This window comes from Chamaea fasciata, unplaced genomic scaffold (genome assembly GCF_029207755.1).
Source record: "Chamaea fasciata isolate MVZ Bird 193981 ecotype frontalis unplaced genomic scaffold, bChaFas1.0.hap1 SCAF_6, whole genome shotgun sequence".
Lineage (NCBI taxonomy): Eukaryota > Metazoa > Chordata > Aves > Passeriformes > Sylviidae > Chamaea > Chamaea fasciata.
Window position 1 is genome coordinate 46,151,067 of NW_027094091.1, and position 17,949 is coordinate 46,169,015.

General features: G+C 40.2%; 1 protein-coding gene across 3 annotated transcripts in view; it reads right to left on the minus strand.

Annotated features, from left to right (window-relative positions):
• Window positions 1-218: 218 nt before the first annotated feature.
• The window catches only part of EGF (epidermal growth factor), a 58,546-nt gene continuing 40,815 nt past the window's right edge, over window positions 219-17,949 (minus strand). For 2 of the 3 annotated variants that reach the window (XM_066186234.1, XM_066186233.1), the window contains exons 19-25: window positions 17,489-17,614; window positions 15,190-15,309; window positions 13,088-13,238; window positions 10,357-10,521; window positions 7,528-7,630; window positions 4,415-4,517; window positions 219-2,979 (exon numbers count right to left, since the gene is read on the minus strand). In XM_066186234.1, the coding sequence (XP_066042331.1) occupies window positions 2,756-2,979; window positions 4,415-4,517; window positions 7,528-7,630; window positions 10,357-10,521; window positions 13,088-13,238; window positions 15,190-15,309; window positions 17,489-17,614 (992 nt within the window). In that variant the 3' untranslated portion in view covers window positions 219-2,755. The other variant, XM_066186235.1, reaches the window with a different exon arrangement.

Sequence of the window (17,949 nt, forward strand, 5' to 3'; positions counted from 1 at the left end):
GATTCTCTGGGCAGAGGATGAGAAACCCATGATACCTGCACATGCTGCACCAACACATTAGGGACTGTGGCTGTGTGAAACCAGTGAAGTTTTCAACTTACCTGAGTCAACTGAAACCAAAATTGGCACTCTCTTCTCTTAAAACAAGAGGGACACCAGGGATTTTTGTCTGGGTTTTTTTTTTTAATTTTTATTTTATAAATCAGTATCTTTATAAACATACAAATAAACCAAATATATTATATTTGTATTTGAAATATCATTTCAAGTTTTTACACTAAAGATTATTTTGACTTTAGAGCTGAATTTAGGAAACATTTAAAACTCCAAACACTCTAATTGCAAAAACATATCAGCTTGGTTTCCCTATCTTATTCTCCAAAGAATACTACCAAATTTAAAATTAGATACTTGGAAGGAAGGCAAAGTAAACAAAAAACCCCAAGATAGAACAGCAAACTAATTTTTAAGGAGTCTGAAACATCTTTATTCAGTCAAGATACAAACTTACAAGTCTTTATTTCTTTTGATTGGGGAATCTTCCAATGAAATGTTGACTGCCATTTGACACAACATTTGCATTTTAAGCGCACAAATATACTTCACCAGAGAAACTTGAAGTGCAGGGATCAAAGTCTTTTTACTGGGTAGCTCTTATGGGAACAAAATGCTTTTTTGCACGGGGGTCTTTAGACGTGGACTCTCTTCACATTGAAATACAGAAGATCAGTAACTGAAAGGCCAGGGAATTCAAACTAGATGCATTGAACAATGTCAGTGAAATTAAACAATACTGAACTTAAAATCAAATCTACCAAATCTTAATGATTCAACACAGTTGTTGCCTGCTCCAGAACACAGTTTAGTATGCCAACACCTCTCAACCATTTCTCTGTCTGTGGAAGTACCTTTATTACCATTCACACAAGAGAATAAATCTTCACTGATAATAGTTCCAACTAAGCTCTGGAAATCCATATTTTACAAATTTTTTCTGAATCCAGAATTGATTTGTAAGAAAACAGACTCAACAATTCAAAACCACCAGCAAAAATCACTTCAGAAGTCAAATAAGTGACAACCCTCTACAAAACCAGCATTAAAATTTTTGTCACTCAGACAACTTGGACTCAGTGTTCTTGCAGTTTCACCAACATAAAATAAAACTGACTTCACAAAGTTACTCCAATGTGGAACTATTTTGGATAAGAGGTAGGAGCCTTTCAATACGCTTTCCCTTATTGGCCTACAGAGCTGGTATAAAAATAAATGACAACATTCCATACCTTTCTGGCAGGATTCAAAAGAACCCACAAAAGCAGAATAGTAAACACACAAATTAGTAGCATTTGCCACTGTTATGCATCTTATGAATTACAAGGAACATTAGTGGTGGGCATTGTAGCGGAGTTTAAAGGTTACGACAGCAGGCTTCAAACAGAGGACTGAGACATCCCCTACAAATAATAAAATCATTATTAGTAATTCAGTTGATGTCCAGGTATCTTCCAAAACATTCTGAAGACAGCCTTAAGAAGTCAAGACAAGTTGGTGAAAATCACTTGATGTCATGGAATCACAGAATGTTCTGAAATGGAAGGGACCCACAGGGAACATCAAGTTCAATTCTTAAGTGAAAGGCCCATACAGGGGGTGAACCCACAACCTTGGTGTTATCAGCACCATGCTCTCACCAACTGAGATAATCTCACAGTAAAAACTGACCTCATCTCTGCACACAACAGAGCTTTACAAGTGCACAAATAACCTGATCGGTGCTAGGAATCCAGCTACAAGAAAAATGGGTTCAGTTTTCCAGTTGTTCCCTCAGATTTAACAGGCAACACAAATCAGTTGAGTGGAAGCTAGTCCAAACTGAGGTGGTTTTTTGTGGTTTTGTCCCACTCCTCCTGTTCTCTTGAAACAGCAATTGGCTGGACTTCCTTCCCCACACTGAGTCCTATATAATGGACCAGGTTTTGGTGCCAGGCACCCCTCTGTTAGACAAGAACAGCTCCAGCACCTGCCTCACCCCAGGGCTGAAGGCAGACACAAACCCACTTCCTCAGCCCAGAAATAATCTTGTTGTGCTCTGAAAGACCAGTGTAGACTGGGGAAAAAAATGGAGGAATCACCTTCCCCTGAAATGCTGCCCATCATTAATAACATGCTTGCAAACCATCCTGCAGTACACAAAACCTGAGAAATGCAAGATCCTATTTGGTGCTTGCTAGACACAAGAACATCTCATGTGAAATCCAGGAAGTTACACTGGTCTGTCAGCAGCACTGGGGAGAGGCATATAGTGTCCATAAGAAATATTTTAATAGTAAGGTCCATTTTGAACTAATTTTTCTGTGTTATCCTTTATTCCAGTTTCTCTGCAGCTGTCCTTGTGTCCCATTTTCTAGAGTTTCTAGACTCTCTGTGTATAAAGATCACTACTAGCAACAAGCTCCCTTAGAAAATACTTATCATTGATAAATCACCCACTTGACTATCTTCCTCTCAGTGACCTTTCAGCAGGCAGTTAATGAAGTTAGCAGCAGTGATACTTATAGAGTACTCATTGCCAACATGTTGCTCACAGAGATGACAGGGAAGGAGAAGCAAGTACTTCTCTGTTTTGTTCTGAATAATGCTGGGCTTTTTCTAAAGCAGATTTTAATGAGAAAAAAACGAGTGTTGTTTCAGTGCTTGTGAGTTCCCATCCTCTGCTGACTTCCTCCTCTTCCCGTTCAAACACAGACTGCTTCTAGTCTGGCTGCATCAGCAAGCTGGCTGGGGCAAGGCTGCAAGGCTCACTTTCTGTCAGGGGCTTGGTGTGGATCCTCCAGGGAGCCTGGGCAGGGCCCTTCGCCTCTCCCGTGGACTGACGCGATTTCTCACCAACAGGATCCTCTTTTCGGTGGCCTTGCTCCTTCTCCTCTTCTGCCAGAGTCTCTGCTGCCTTGTCATATGTTACAGGCTGTTCTTCCTCTGGAGAAAATGGATACATGTTACTGAAAGCCATGTGAAAAGATTTACAGCAGCTAACTAAAAGAAATGTAGTGGCAGCTTTGAGAGAAGAAAGCTGTGAAAGAATGCCCAGAATCAGGTTCAATACCAACGCGTGACAAAAGAACAAAAAAACAGGCAATGTCAAGAACTTGCTTCAGATTTTAAGAAATTACTTGTCCTAGGCTAAATTCATGGTTTTCTCTTTTAATACATAATGGAGAAAGGCATGCCAAGACTACCTGCTTGGCAAAATTAAGGTCTCTGCTTAAAAGTCAAAATATCTTAGAATTATTCACGGGCATGGCGTAAGAACTTTCCTTAACATGTTAAAAAAATACCAGATTATCTACTGATCTCGTTGTCTAAGAGGGTGGAACCACTTCTGTTAAAATTTTCAGGAAAAAATCAGACACCTGTCATGGGAAATTTCTGCTACGATACCTGCATCCGATAAAGCTGTGAATGAAAACAGATTCTCCTAATGGGAAACATCAGTCTTCCTTTGCTGGACAGTAAACTTCTACACATGTTCCGAATATTAGTGCGTCTAAGTAAATGTGAGGCACAATTTCTACTGATGAATAAAGTGACTACTCAATGTGTGTCTAAGGACAGGACTGGCAATTTTGAAAATCCTGCAAGATGCCTGGATGTTTGTATCCTCAAACATTTGTATTTGCATATTTCTAAGTGTCTGAGGCAAACTGGCTTCTCTAGTAACTTCTGCAATTAGGAAGTATACATGGTTAATAAAACAAATATCTAAGGGTATTAGTCTTTCTTCATCAGTTCTTACCATCCGAGCAATTAAGGGGTCCACCTAGAAGGCAGAATTTCCTAAAATTCAGAGTGGTTCAGCTGGTAATTTGAGGGCCATGGAAGCCTGTTCTGTACTTATGTGCCTCCTGCTGCCTTTGGACCATTGATGAGATGCACATCTCCTCCACCTTTGTTTAAGCACCAAACACTCCCCAAGTAATCAAACACCTTGTTTAACACAAAAAGCACAACTGCAGTTGCTGCCATGGGATTGAAACCTGGACTCCTCACACCTCTCCAGTTATCTTGCCTGAATGAATAAGGACTGTCAAAGTGTACTGTTCCATGAATATCCATTCCTCAACAGCATGATGGGCATAACTTCACTTGCAAAGCTCTGAAGGTCTATATTGATGCAAACATCTGATATTATTTTATCTCAGAAAGCCTCTGGGTTGTTCTGTGTGAAAGCACTGTTGTAGTGTAGTTTCTCATGACTAATCTGCAAAATGAAGGACTGAATTGTCTCTTCACATCAATACAAACGTGGGTTCTGCCAGAAATAAAATCTGGATTTCTCTGCCTCCTCTTGCAGCCACTGCTCCTGATGGTACAAGGTGAGGAGAGATCTAATAAGGAAGGACATTCTACTCACCAGATTCTGAAGGACAGGCAGGAGGAGGATCTGCTGTCTCACACTCAATTAGATCAACTGCTCTAGTCTCCAGAGAACTGTTACCCTCCTTAAAAACCGCAAACTGCAAATACATACAATATGCACAAAATATGCAGAGCCCAAATTAATTAAAAAATGCATTGGTTTTCGGAAACCCAAGAGGCAAACTAAAAGGGCCACACACACCAACCATAGAACAGGGAAAAAGGTCACCCTGGCTTCTGGGATGACCCTTCCCCTGCAGGTAATTAAACATTTGAGTTGATGACAGCTCCTGTCTTTCTTTGCAAAGTGCACAGTCTCAGTCTAGCTAAGAACCACCAATTCTCTTGCCTTGCAAATCAACATTTCCAATGGCAAGGATAAAAGTTCATGAAAATCAACTCTCTCCATAGTGCTGAGGACCATTTTTAAAGTATTAAATATATCTGCAGGAATCTAAGACAGTAGGAAACTGTGTCAAACACAGGGATGGAAGCAAGCCTCCCTTCCTGGCTCTCAGCATCTCCTGCAGGATGCAGTTCCATCACACCACAGTGACAGTGGAAGTCAGAAGATGAGACCATCTGGGGGAACATGCTGAAAGGACCAGCGGGAAAACAGGAAAAAAAAAAAAACAGGACTAGAGGAAAGCAGTGTGAAGCACTATGATGAAATTGTACAGATGGAAAGATGAAAAACCAGTAAAGGGGAAAGTTTTAAAGAGCAGAGACAGAGAAGAGAAAACATGTATAAATAAGATGTTCCAACAGAAGGGCTGACAGATTCAGGGGTCCAGGTGGATAACTGGTGGATTTATGTGGACAGAGTATACATGTAGCAGGTGCACCTATTTCGGCATCAGTTCATTTATGTAAAATCCATGCTTTTACAGCTGCTAACCCACATGTGACCGACCCCCGGCAGAGATTCAGCTACGCAGAGTTTTGCAAAATATATTTGACTGTGCAAAGCAAAACACTTGGTGGATGAGAAGTCTCAGAATAGCATCAAAATCCAGGCACATGCAGAAGTTTACCAAGGCTTACATATCAGCAGGACTAACCTGGAACTCTTATAGAGTGCTTATGGAACTGTAATATGAATGTCAAAAAATATGCAGGCATACCCTCAGCTAAATGTACCCTCACATAGTCGCACCCTTGCCTGGCAGAAAAGAAGTAAAGGGAAAAGTGAATGATTCTTGGACAATTTGGAAGTAGTGCTTCAGTATCTTGGTCCCTAATTTTGGATGGGTGTGATAGCACAAAATCTTGTTATCCTCTACATCAGCCTAGACAGGCAAGAACAAGGAAGGCTTTGCACTCTTTCTCATCAGCCTTACAAATGAGCAGTGGCAGTGAGGACTACCAAATGAGTGAAATTCATGGACTCCTTAAAGTTACTGAACACACAAGATACAGTCCCAATATGAAGTCCTTTGTTCAGATCATTAATGTTGTGTAGATCAATATTACCCAAAAACCTTAAAAGCTGAGCAGCTATATTTTTCTGTCCCTGATGTAGTATAACCTTTTTTTTTTTTTTTTTTTTTTTTACATAAAGCTCTCCAGTAACCTACTTGAAGTGAATGGTACAAATGGACAATTTCCCAGAGCTTTTTGGCAACTCTAGATGTTCTAACCTGAGTGCATGCATGCATGAAGCCCTGGTGAACTTAAAGATCAATGGCTACATCAGCACAGAGAAAATCACATGCATGAAGCCACAGCAATCTATTACTGAGCAAGCACCAGTAATTAGCAAAGGGTCAGTGATTTCCTCTTCCAAGCCATTGCAATAAATTTCTTTATTAATATATTCAATGTCTCCTGGTGCATAGTGAAATGTAACACAAATGTATCATAGATGTAAATGCTTGATTTTTTGTTGTTGTTGGTTTTCATTGTTTCGGTTTGTTTTTTTTGTTGTTGTTGATTCAGTCCATTGCTTAGCTGTTTAGTCACCTTACATTCAGCAAAAATGTCACTGGTGACCAGCATTAACTCCAGGGTCAGCCAGCGGGAGGTGGGGACAGAGCTGATGGGCTGCAGACCTCCTAAGGCACCGCTCCCAGGCAGTGAACTGTTCTCAGTGCCAACAAATGTTCCTGCTTTTCTCAACCTCAGGTATCTTGCAAACTGTGGATTTTACTTCTGCTGTTAACAAATTATTCCATTGCCATGATTCAGCTCATTTGTTGTCCAGTACCTGAAGGAAAATTGCTGATAATAATATGTGCATAAGAGTATGCAGTTGACCAGCTAAGGAACAATATGCCTTATGCGGGGTCAAGTTGATTCAGTACTACCAACATATGTTTGACAGAGTGCTTCAGTGGCTACCCCCTCACAAATCCTGCCAGACACTCTCACTAAATCATCTGGGAGGCTATTCCGAGTCTCAAACTGAGCACAGAAGCACCCACAGATGCCAATTTTGTCATTAGACCACTTGAAGTTCCAACTGCAATCACCCAGTAGTGTAATTTTATTCTAATGCCAGTCAGAATCAGGTCCTTAAACCAGATTTTATAGGGCTAAACACAGCTTCAAAAAGGACAACAGCCACAGGCTTGTACAACCAGACTGTTTCGACATGCTTACCTACACCAGTGTAAAATTGGAACTTTATATATCCTACCAAGCTGCCTGATAATATCCTGGTTGTTTTTCTCTACAAGGCAGCAGCTTCTAATACAAGACATTTAATTTCATCAAGCCTCAAAATAGAGTTCAACATCTCATGTAGCACACACAATACTTGGCTTCCAAGAAGGCTTTTTTACAGAGGGCATACTTTCCTGTGAAAATAACTGTGTGATATGCCATGTCATCACATTGCCATTTCCTCAATTTAGAACACAGTTCCCCAACTGTTGTGTTCAAAGCTAACAATAACACTGGCTAATGGTTGCAATACATCCAGGCAGCTGTGAACTTTGAGGGATAACAATGAGGTAAGATGAACTAGGGTTCACAGCAAAGCACTTGATGACTCTAGCAGCTATTTAATGTATTTAAGATGTGAATTATTTGATGGATAATCTCAAGTGGATCCCTAACACTCTTTGATCCTTCCTGATTCCCTCTCCACTCCACATTAACAGTTACCAGAGGCTTGTTGCCAGTAGGTGTTACACTCTCATTGTCAGCGTGGCTGCTGGCGGCTCTCATCGCTTCTGCACAGAGATTCTTCTCATACAAATTCTGACTTCTGCAACAGAACAAAAACTGAAGCAAATTATTTTGCTTTGAGAGGAACGGATACTGCCTTTTACACAGCTTATTCTATCAGTATTCACAGGAGGACATACATTTTGTTTTCTCTCACTGGTTTGCATCTTGCTCTCCACTTCCACACAGTGGTTAAAAAAAACAGCTTCTCAGAAAAAGAAGTCAGTAAGAAGTGTACAAATGCTTATTGAAATGTGCCATCTGTAAAGGGTCATTCATTAGAATGAACAATAGGCCTCATAATTTTAACTAGATCCTTCCATTTTCTTACATTGTTCTATTTATAATATATTTATCTTACAAAGATTTGTTTCAGCCAATGCAGTGAAGAGTGTTTGTGGGTGAAGCTCAGAAATAAAAATCTGACTGTATTTTTGTACACTAATGGTAGCTACAATTATGAAAGTCACTTTTGTATTCATCTGCATCATTTATGCAAAGCAATAGTTTCAGAAGTTGCTATGAAGCAAACAAACTGAAAGTCTCAAAATGTTTGGAAATCTTCCAGGAAAAGATCTTCCAGGAAAAATTCATGACCCACAGAACTGGCTTTAGAGGAAAAGGCTAAGAGTAAAATCTGGAGCTGGAAAAGGTATGAATAAACAGCTCAAAGAGGCTAGTTCCATAAATTCAAAGACTGTTATTTTTGCAGTTAAACACCAATAACTTAAATAGACAGTATTAAAATCCCATATAGGCCCAAACAAAAAATTTCTTTTTACTTCTCTTGAGATCCCAATCAGTACATCTTTATTCACTTTACATACACATTTTTTCCCTTATAAGCATCAGCTAACAAAATTAATCTTATAGTCTTCAAATTATGGAAGCCTGAGGTTACAACATTTTTTTTGCTTGATCTATTTTAAATGAAATTTAGTAGATATTTACCAAAGAAAAGAGGAATTTTCATTTTATTTAGGAACCTTCCCTTTTTTTCTACATAGTTTTTATATACTAACTGGGAGAAGTCACATGGCATAATTATCATACGTTGCTTCCCTCATGAAAATACAACATAAATAAATTTTGCTTTCCATGGCCTTGGCCAGTTGAGGTGGAAGAATTGTTGGTGTTGAATCTATGATTAAGGTTGGGTTTTTTTTGTGGAAAAGAGTAGTTTCCTTGCTTCCCAAGGAAGGTAAGAAACCAGGCATACTATACTTTCAGACTGCATAAAACTAACATTAAGAATAATGCAGTGTTTTTCAGCAGACAACAGTCACTGAACAAACCAACACAATACTTCAGCATGCTTGGCCTTCAGTTCCCACATTTTCAAACTGGCAGGTGTAGACCTCCAGCTTCATTTCCTTCAATTAAAAGAAGATAAGACATCTCAATTTTGGAAGGAACAGGGCTATTAGAGACTTAATCAGTACATTTTGAAATACAGTAGACTATTTGAAAAAGTGGTATAGCAATTTCAACCCAAATACTGGTTCCCAGAGTCCAGTTAAATAGGGATTTTAGACCAGTGGTTTAATTTTGATCTAGTTATGCTAGTAATTGCTGCAGCTCAGATTCAGTCAAGTGTGTAATTGAAAACCTGTTGTTGTGGTAAATAGTTATATTGATCAAAAGCATTTGGCAAGAAAGAAACATAAATCTGGCTGAAAATACAAAAGAGAGAGGGAGGGAAGAAATTTAATACCTTCATACACTTAAACAAATCAAATTCTCTCTATTTTTCATGAGAGAACATGTGAAATATATGAGAAATGTAACAATCTCACTTTTTTTTCTGTTCTTTATGTATCCACTGATCAAAATCTGAACCCAGGTTATGAGAAAAAATCAGGTTGCACTTAGCATTAATTCTGGACCCCATCACTAATTAATAGAAAATAAGAAATGTTGCAGCATCCCTACTTTTATGGACTAAACGTGCCAAGTACCATTAAATAAGAATGAAAAATATTAGCTTACATAGTTAAATTCTTTCGTAGCTTGACTTTTTATGTCTAGGAGAGTCTAATTTTAAAATTGACCTAAACCATAAACAAAAATCCTGCATTTAAATCAGCTGCTGAGAACAGCTGTCTGCCAAGGTCATGGCCAAAAGACTCTAGCTTAAATGCTTAATACTTTCCAGTCTAAGGGACACCGATGACATTTAATTTCACATCAGACTGGGTTCTTAAATAGTGACCATTGGAATTCTTTTTGCCACAAGAAGAATCCCAAATCTGCACAGCCATGAAAAATGCCAGGGAGTACTTTTTCAACAGATGTGCTTAGACTCACTACCCTGATTTTACTCTCGTTGCTGCCAGGAAAACTGTTTCCATGTTCACTGCTGGAAGCATCACTCGGTAAGTTTGCCTTGGGAAGATTAGTAGGCTACTTTTCTCAACGGCTAAGAAAATTTCAGGTGGAATTCTACACTGGATGGGAAACAAAAGCCAGCCCATTGAATAGAGAGGTTGGCAGAGAAGAGCCAGCCCCTACCATGATAGTTTCAGACATCTAGTGCTGTGAAGGGAAACCCAGAAAGAAGTAAATGGCATGCTCCTGAGCTCTAATAACGTCTATTCTTCTTCCCTACACGTGTGTTTGCTCACTAACACCGACATGAGTTCTGCAAATAAGGGACATGCTAGAACTTTCTGTATTATTCATAGACCCGGTTACGGAAAAGCGAAAAACCGGGAATTCCCATCAGCTGAGGAGCAGCTCACGTTTGGCCACGTCTGGCAGCAGTACCTGTGGCAGTAGGCAGCCAGGAGGCCCAGCAGCAGCAGCAGGGCCAGCGCGGCAGCGCACGCGGTGATGGTCATGTTCCGCACCTTCGCCCGCCCGGCATGCTGCTGCTCCCACCACTCCAGGTCGCTGAACTGGCAGCGCTCTCCCACGTAGCCCGTCACACAGCTGCCAAGGAAGCACAGCACACGCTGCAGTGGGTGGCAGGGCACAGCCACAGACCACTACTCCAGTCACCCTGCACATTCATTTGCCACTGAGCACCGCTACAGAAACATCTGGTTGAGTTTAGCAATGGGGACGACAAAATTATTGTAAAGGAATGCTGTCAAAACCTGCAGAATCCAGTATTAAAAGTATTTTTCTTTTCTTTTTCCTTTTTTTTTTCTTTTTTTGTGCTGTTATTTTTTTTACTGCTATTGAATCGCCTATAGAATTATACAGCAAGGTTGTCATTACCAGATTCCTATGGGTAAAAAGCAGAAGAAAAAAATTTCTTAAATCCTGTAAATCCTGCTGTGTGATTAGTGTTTCCCTAGGATTTTTCATTTAACTTCTTTCAGCAGCAAGCTCCCCTTTCTTTAAAGCAGACAGTACAGGACTGACTCTTATTTTCAGTGACTTGATTAAGAGAATCAAATTTTAATCTGAATCTTTACTTTAAAATTAGAGATGAATGAAAGCATTTAAAAAATCCCATCCATAATGTTTAGAAACAGCTTCAAAACTTACTTTTAATATAAGCTTCTTCTGTAGGCAGTTTTTGTTTTTTTGTTTGGTTTTACCATTGTAAAATCCAACATAGAAATATCGATGCATGAAACCCTTATATCAAAATTACTAGAAAATGAGAAATACATCAAAAAATAATCCCAGCCTAGTTTTACTAGGCACAGCCAGACACATAAATAATAAATGGAAAAAATGAAAAGTCTAGTCAGCTCATAACAATCCCTCAGCAATGTAGGCCCAACTCACCACAATTCTAATTGGTCTAATTTCACTCAAGTCCAAGAGCTAGTCAAATGAGAAAAAAGAAGCAGGATTTGACCTGAAGCAACTTTTACCTAATGTCATGAAAACATTATATCAGCATTCGTTATTAAGTCAGGCAGAAGCACTCTCATTCTGTTACAATTTAGAATGCATGTGCGCTGGAAGGCAGAAAAAAATGTTAATTTGTTAATGTTAAATTACAATGAATTTTAAACATTGTGGCAGGTCTACTTTCTACTGTAAGGTCTTTTATTAATTAAAATACAAATCACATTTGGTATGTGATTTTTGCCGGATAACGTTTTTCCATTCCTTCCCCTTGGTAGCTCATACATTAGGGCCTACATGAATGAATGCTGCCATCTAGTGAGGATTCAGTGGGGACAGAATCCAGCAACGCCCACACACAAACCCCAACAGCCTGGCTAAGCATGGTTGCTCTTAAATTTGTTAACTTCATCCACTTCCAAAACTGGAAAATATGTACTAAATATGTACAAAATATGTACATTTGAATTCTCATTATGCACTAACATTTAACAAATAAAATAAAAAGAAATTGTAATCCAGTTTGAAAGTTCTGCAGCTTTAGACACTTCAATTTCAAGAGAAGAAACTTCTGAGGTGCAAATAGATAGTTTACTATGCCTCTAAAAGTTACACTACAAACTCAAACAATTACCAGAGATGACTATGAGTCTGTCTCCTGTAACGTCTTTGCCCACGGACTTTGCTGAGCTCAAGAAATCCATGGCATAAAGCATCAACTTTCTTCCGATATATGTACATGAGACACATTCCTTTCATATTCTTGCAGGTACAGAAGTCTGCAGGCAGGGGAGACCACTCATATTTCAAAATAGGAAAGCCTGAGACACAGAGAGAGATTTGCCTATCCTGGAACAGCATCCACACCCTGTACATGTCCTCACTTACCACCTGTGACCCTGGGGGAGGAGGCAGGCATTGGATTTGTCCCATTGTAAAGATTTTATGCTTGGTTTTGAAGGAAGATTCTGAGTACAGCTTCAAATATAATCAGGTTACACACTTAAATGGCAGGACTAAACATTTTGAAGAAACGATCAACCCATGGGACTAGGTTGTCACATTGACCGAGCCAAGGCTGACTTCTGGAGTGGTGAGAGTCTCCTTGCTTTTAGCAGTACCTGCATTTGGGGAACCCAGAATTAGGCTTCACAAAAGTATTGACAGGACTAAAAATATTGACAGGGGAAGCAAGTCTCAATTTTGAGGCCTCATTGCAACTGTCCCTGTTTTTAAGAGGGCGATTATATCCTACCCTTCTCTGCTTTTCTGTAATGGAAGATGCTGACACCAGAAGATTGCTCCCTGGCCCCAGTCAAAGACAAGACAGAGGTGCCCTCTTCCATCGCAGTGAATGCTACACATGAACAGCAAGGTCAACATGACATGTAGAGGAAAGAGAGAAAGCACCCCTTCCAAGTCATTTAACAACTTACCTCCCATTTCCAAAGTAAAGAATCAAGTGCTGAGGGAACAAATCCAATCCTACTGCAATGGGTGTGAATGGAGTAGCCATGCACAGAAAATTACACTGATCACTTACAGGAAAGAAGAGATTCGAATCCTAATGAGTGACATGAGTGATGAAGAGATCATTTGTGGACAAACTCTTCACTGCCTGCAGTTAACTGAGGGTAGCATTCCAATGGTGCCATTCTTCAGCAAAGAAAATACGAATTTCTGTACTTACTTGCAGGCATAGTCTTGTAGATCAGAAACATAATTGCACACTCCACCATGGAGGCAGTATGACTCGTAGGAAGGAGGACATCCTACAGTATCACTTTGCACAGCATTTGTAGTGTATTCATTGATGACAGAGGCTGGGGGAACAGTAGATTCTGAAACAGAGGGTTTCACAAGGACGTCTCAAACTTTTGGCCTCGTTGGCAAAATTCCAGAACTTTATGGTACTAAACTAGGTTAAAATATTCGTTTTCTCTTAATTACTCGCATTTTACCTTTTTCTTATGTTGTTCTCAAATTTATGCAAGCAGAAATTTAGATCAAATTACTAAATATGCCCGATTTTAGATTTACAGTGAAAGACCTACAGTGATTGACTGAGTTCTGCGTGTTTAGATGTGTGAGCCCAGCTCTGAAGAAAAACTGTGCCAACTGTCTAGGTGCTTACTCTGAAATTATTTTTGCAGCCTATGCAGCTTTGGTATACAGTAAATCTCTACCTTGCATAAATTACCAGAGTGAGAGGTAGAGGTGAAGGGTGACTGTACTTCATGCACTTGGATCTCAGACTCAGAAGCTTTCACAAGCAACTTGTCATTCTTACGCAAATTATTTCTACTCTGCTGCCATCCAGTTAATTGCATCTGTGTGTGAGGGCAGATCAGATTTTTTACTGTTTCAGGCTAGCTCAGGTACAGATAACAGCATCACTGGGGGAGCAGGGAACCCTATGGTTCTGCCAAAGGGTTCTGCAGCCTGCTCTGAATCATACATGCTGCCACCTATACGAACTAGCTAGTTTTAAAGGTAGCACTAATATCTCTGCACAGCATGACCACAGTGCAGACATGCCCTTACAGAAAAGGAGTGTTTTCATGCCTACTTTGATGCTACAACAAATCTATAGGTCAGAACAGAACAGCTACTGGGCTAAGAATTTCAGGCAGTGTGGAATAGCAGAGACACGCCTAATCATTCTCATACAATTATGGGGTCAGTTCTATGATTCACACCAGCTTTATTGCAACATGACCTTCAATGACATTTGGGTTTTAAAATTTCATTTGCAGGAGAACTGCCATGGCAAAGAGCCTGAATGGAAAGGGATGAGAGATTATAGTGAACCCCAGGTGTGCGTGCACTCAGCAAAGAAAATTTCATCTTGCTAAAAGAGCTTATTAGGCAAAAAACTAAAAGAATGTGTTAACATCTATAAAGACATGGGATCAGAATGACACATGAGGGACCTAGGAAACATTACTTCCAAGTCATGCATCTTTTAAAATCATCATTTCCTGAGTGACACCTGAAACTGCTGAAAGATTAAGTGGCTGAAATAGGAGCGGGAATCCTGATAGGTGTTCTATTTAAGAAAGCCATCATTTCCTTGTTTTTCTGAAGAAACAGCTCTGTGCCAATCACACAATGTTCCCCCATGGCCAGAAAGTCACTCAATCCGGAGTAAAATTCACCCTGACCAAGAGGACTGACACAGAGTAAAAAGAATGAGTCACTCTCATTTTCAGAGAATGCTGCTACCACACTGAGCCTCTAAAATGAGGGTCAAATAGTCACTAGTGCTGAACCTTTAGAAGTTCCCTTCTGTAAATTGATAATCAGATTTTCTAAGGAATGTCAGAGTCCTTTTGAACAACCAGTGACTGGAACTGAAAGACAAGCTTATACTGAAGAATCAAATGGCACTTAAATCATGTGCATTTCCTGTGCTAGCCTTCTGCAGAGTAACAGAAGGTACAGGGAGTTTGAAAAATGGCACAGACTGAAATTATCCTCAAAAAATGTTACTTCCAAGTAGCATTTACTTCTGCTGTTGATTGTAAATGACATTTGATAGATTTGTTGTCACATTTAGACAGTAAAAAATTTACACTGAACCTTAATGTAGATATTTCCTAACTAAACTTGGATCTGTTCTCCTTAGTCCACGACAAAACAGCATCCTAAAGGCACTGCTAAATGGGTCCACAAGCTGGTTAAGATATTACTATATAGGGATCCTTTAGTTTCCAGGTGTACCAATTTATCCAAGGACACAGCTCTTAATTTAGGGCCACTTCATTTTATTTGGTCACTCCGTTTACTCACTGCAACCGACGCCAGTTCCGGAAGCATGATCAGCACAGGAGCAAGTGAAGTTTCCTTCTGTATTTGTGCAGGTCATGTTCTCTCCACAGGTGTGGGACCCCATCTTGCACTCATCAATATCTGTCACCCAAACATTCTGCAGTTAGAAGAATGAAATGCCTCAGAGCATCGGTTAAAAGGGCAGCAGTTGCAGCACTGAGCTCCCCAGGCAGTGGGAAAAAACACCAAAGACCTCTTCCTCTGCAAATATGCCTTGATGGAAAGCCTAATGGAAAAGCAACCAGCATACTTTCTATAGCAAGAGCATGCTGTGCTACTGCAGAAACTCTCCACAGCGAGAAGGAGGGAAAGGCTTCCCCATGAAACGTAACAAGTACAGCAGAGTTGAAGAGATTTACTTGTACCAGATGTATTCACCTGGCATTGCTAGTCATATCTTGCAGCCAGGATCCATATGTTGGCATTCTTGCAGTAACACAGCGGAAGGGTTTGGGAGTGGGGAGCTGCCCACCCCTGTACCACCCACCTAGTTCAGCCTTTACAAAGAGCTTGGGCAGAAGAAAAGCTTCTAGAAACCTGCAGGTTTATTCAGTTTGTGCAAACACTTCAATGAGTGAGGCTTTGAATGACTGTGAAGAGGCTCCCTGACTACAAGAGTTTCCAGGCTCAGAGCCCACGTTAGGTTTGTATACATCTCCCACCCCTTTCTGCTGCAAACCCTCCTCCTGCCCCCACAACTTCTCCGCAAAGCCCACGGCAGCAGCTTCTGCCAGGCTGGCCACCTGCACATTGCAAAGTGCTGAAGCACTCCCCTCAAAGGTGAAACCTTTGGTTCACACAGCAGAGTTTTGGAGCTTATGGTTCATTTTATGAACTCTCAGCAGAATACGTGTGCCAGATCTACTACAGGGAATCAGAGATCTGCTACCCCAATTTTTGTGAAATGATTGCTTAAACTACTGGGAATTTTTCTACCGTAAAATTAACAGGATCTGGCTCAAAACAGTATAGAAAATTCAGATCACTTAAAAAAGGAAAAAAAATTACGTATGGGGAGAACACAACTGCTGCAGCAATTTTCAACAAATGTCATTTCACCAACACACCATGAACTCATCATGTGTTATCACTAGACATACCGTCACATTCCTGGACACTGTGCATGCATGCAGGTACTTAGAACTGAAGCACAAAATCACTTACCAGTTTCTGGTTTTCATAGTACATTTCAAGTCATCGAACACAAAATTAGTTTTAGTTATGTTTACATCTTAGTAATACTGTATCTTTTATAAAATGCTGAGAATCTATTTTCTGGACTTAAAGACTTCAGGAAGATAGTAGACTGTTTCTCAATAACAGTGGAAGGTATTACATCCTGAACAACTATACCACAGTATAGTGGTAAGTAAGGCAGTAAGAGCCCAGAGCCGCTTGAGGACTTGGATTGTAGGTCACGCTGGATCAGCAATGGGACCTTGTCACTTCTCTGTGCACTTCCATCTGCACTTCCAAACACCCTCAAAGACATGAGCTCTGTCTCTGACCCCTGCAGGCAAAAGGCTGTCTCAATTCTTCTGCCTCTGATACTTTCCACACTCTACCCATAATAATGATATTGTTCTTAATTTTTTAGTCATCCTAATCAGTGTTGAAGAACTGGGTCCAGGAAGATTATGTAAGAATTGGTTCAAACCTAATGGGCTTTGAATTAGGCTATAAAGGAAAAAAGGAAAAGAAAAGAACAAAAGAGAAGGCAAGACTCTCATAAAGCTCTGAACAAACTGTGTGCTAGTCAAATACTGGAGGGAAAAAGCTTCCTGTTCATATTTACCACTAAAATGGATTAAGAATTTAAGAGACGTAGGGAATGAACTAAAGACCTGGCATTAGAGCTGGATGGGAAAATCAGTGGGTCTGATTATTAACAAGACTCTAAATGTACTCAAGTTGTCAGTGTCACACCTTGAACCTCATGCCTATTAAACAGACCTGGAATTATTTGATGAGTATTATGACACACTCAATACCTGCTTTCGTTTATATTCATGGCAACGATTTCCAATAAAGCTCTACTGCTTCACCTCCACTTCCCTCCTCCCCTTCACTCTTCCTCTCTCTCCTTCTATAGCCACTAAAAAGAGTGCAAACACTGAGAGGAGATATTCACTGACAACTACAGGCTTTGCATATTGATCAGTTGCTGAGGTTACTACGCTTCAAACAGGAAGGAAGGAATCACAAAGGCAGAAATGCCTCAGCCTTCCAGACAGAGTAGAGCCCTCACACATGCCCACACCGTAGCAATGGACTCCATCTCCAGTGTAGCCCTCCAGGCATTTACAGACATATCCCCCTTCTGTGTTGATGCAGTCTGACACGCTCCGGTTGCAGCGGTCCATGTGCACAGCACACTCGTCAACATCTGTGGGGCAGAACAAGGGACAGGACACCAGGGTCAGGAAATCATCACCTCAATCAATAAACTGATACATTTACACCATGGAGCTCCCTCAGACTGTGCTGTCACTTGGCATTTGGGCATGGTAAGCAATTGGGAAGAGAAGGACTTGGTGGTCTTTTTTGGTATGAAATTTAATGGGAGCATTCTAAAATCCAAGAGAGTCAACCAGGTACTATCAAATGGAGATTCCAAATATCATTTGCTTAACAAAAACCTGTTCAGAGGAAATCATTTGGTTCAAAAATATCTTTATGTTATAGAATCATAGAATCCATTAAGCTGGAAAAGACCTCTAA